Consider the following 1,078-nt stretch of genomic DNA (forward strand, 5'->3'; position numbering starts at 1 on the left):
TTGTCCTTGAATAGAATTTAGACTTGCATTTGAACAGAACTTGGTTTAACATTAGGAAAGGTGAACATTACAGTTTTATCTTTTAACTATATTTAATCTGTATTCTGAGCAAATAATTCAAGAGGCTGAATTATAAATAGAAAAGAATGTAACATCATGATTGGAGGGAGACTCATTAACAGTCAGGGATATGCAGATGGTACAAACTTGCTTGTTGAAAATGAAGATTTTAGCTTCCACTGGAGGCCTACACACTGCCATTGCTGCTGCTTCCATGTCTCTAGTGATCCCAGAGAAGTTCCAGCACATTTTGCAAGTACTCAACACTAACATTGATGGGCGGCAGAAAATAGCCTTTGCCATCACTGCCATTAAGGGTGTAGGGCGAAGATGTGTTCATGTGGTGTTGAGGGAAGGAGACACTGACCTCACCAAGAGGGTAGGAGAGGTTACTGAAGAGAAGGTGGAGCATGTGATTACCACTATGCAGAATCCACACCAGTACAGGATTTCAAGACTAGTTCTTGAACAGACGATAGTATGTGAAGGATGGGAAATACAGTCAGGTTCTGGCCAATGGCCTGGACAATAAGCTCCGTGAAGACCTGGAGCAACTGAAGAAGATCCTCGCCCACAGAGGGCTGCGTCACTTTTGGGGCCTTCGAGTTCGAGGCCAGCACACCAAGACCACTGGCCGTCGGGGCCGTACTGTGGGTGTGTCCAAGAAGAAATAAGTCTGTAGGTCTTCTGTTATTAAATGGGTTATACACATTCCAAAAAAAAAGAAAATGAAGATTTTAAACAATTACTGATCAAAGACTATATCCCTCAGTACAGGTTATACTTTGATATATCCTTACAACTAGACCAATAAATATCATGATAAATTAAAAAAAAATTGTCAAGGACTTCATTCTACTTGCATCTGCTCTCAATGCTCATGAACGTAGCAGTCAACAGATCAAACAATATACTTCATTGGACAAATCTGATTTCAAGGACTCCTTTAAAGTGTTAAAGAGCAAAATTGTAATTTTGAGGCTTTAAAGTGAGTCTGCCCTAAACCTTGGTGTCGTCT

At 40.5% G+C, this 1,078-nt stretch overlaps 1 protein-coding gene across 1 annotated transcript; it reads left to right on the forward strand.

Moving 5' to 3' along the window:
• Positions 1-220: 220 nt before the first annotated feature.
• On the forward strand, positions 221-734 carry LOC102844286 (40S ribosomal protein S18-like). The gene is made up of 2 exons (XM_006882698.1): positions 221-439; positions 540-734. Exons 1-2 carry the CDS (start codon positions 221-223, stop codon positions 732-734), a joined length of 414 nt encoding a protein of 137 aa, XP_006882760.1.
• The last annotated feature ends 344 nt before the right edge of the window (positions 735-1,078 follow it).

Source organism: Elephantulus edwardii, unplaced genomic scaffold (genome assembly GCF_000299155.1).
Source record: "Elephantulus edwardii isolate Elephantulus edwardi_28Jun2011 unplaced genomic scaffold, EleEdw1.0 scaffold00022, whole genome shotgun sequence".
In the NCBI taxonomy this organism is placed as follows: Eukaryota; Metazoa; Chordata; class Mammalia; order Macroscelidea; family Macroscelididae; genus Elephantulus; species Elephantulus edwardii.

Excerpts from the sequence above, each read along its gene's own strand:
- LOC102844286 (XM_006882698.1), top strand. The coding sequence starts at position 221 with ATGAAGATTTTAGCTTCCACTGGAGGCCTACACACTGCCATTGCTGCT. Across the intron at positions 440-539 it reads ACACTGACCTCACCAAGAGG|TATGTGAAGGATGGGAAATA; the intron begins GTAGGAGAGGTT and ends AACAGACGATAG.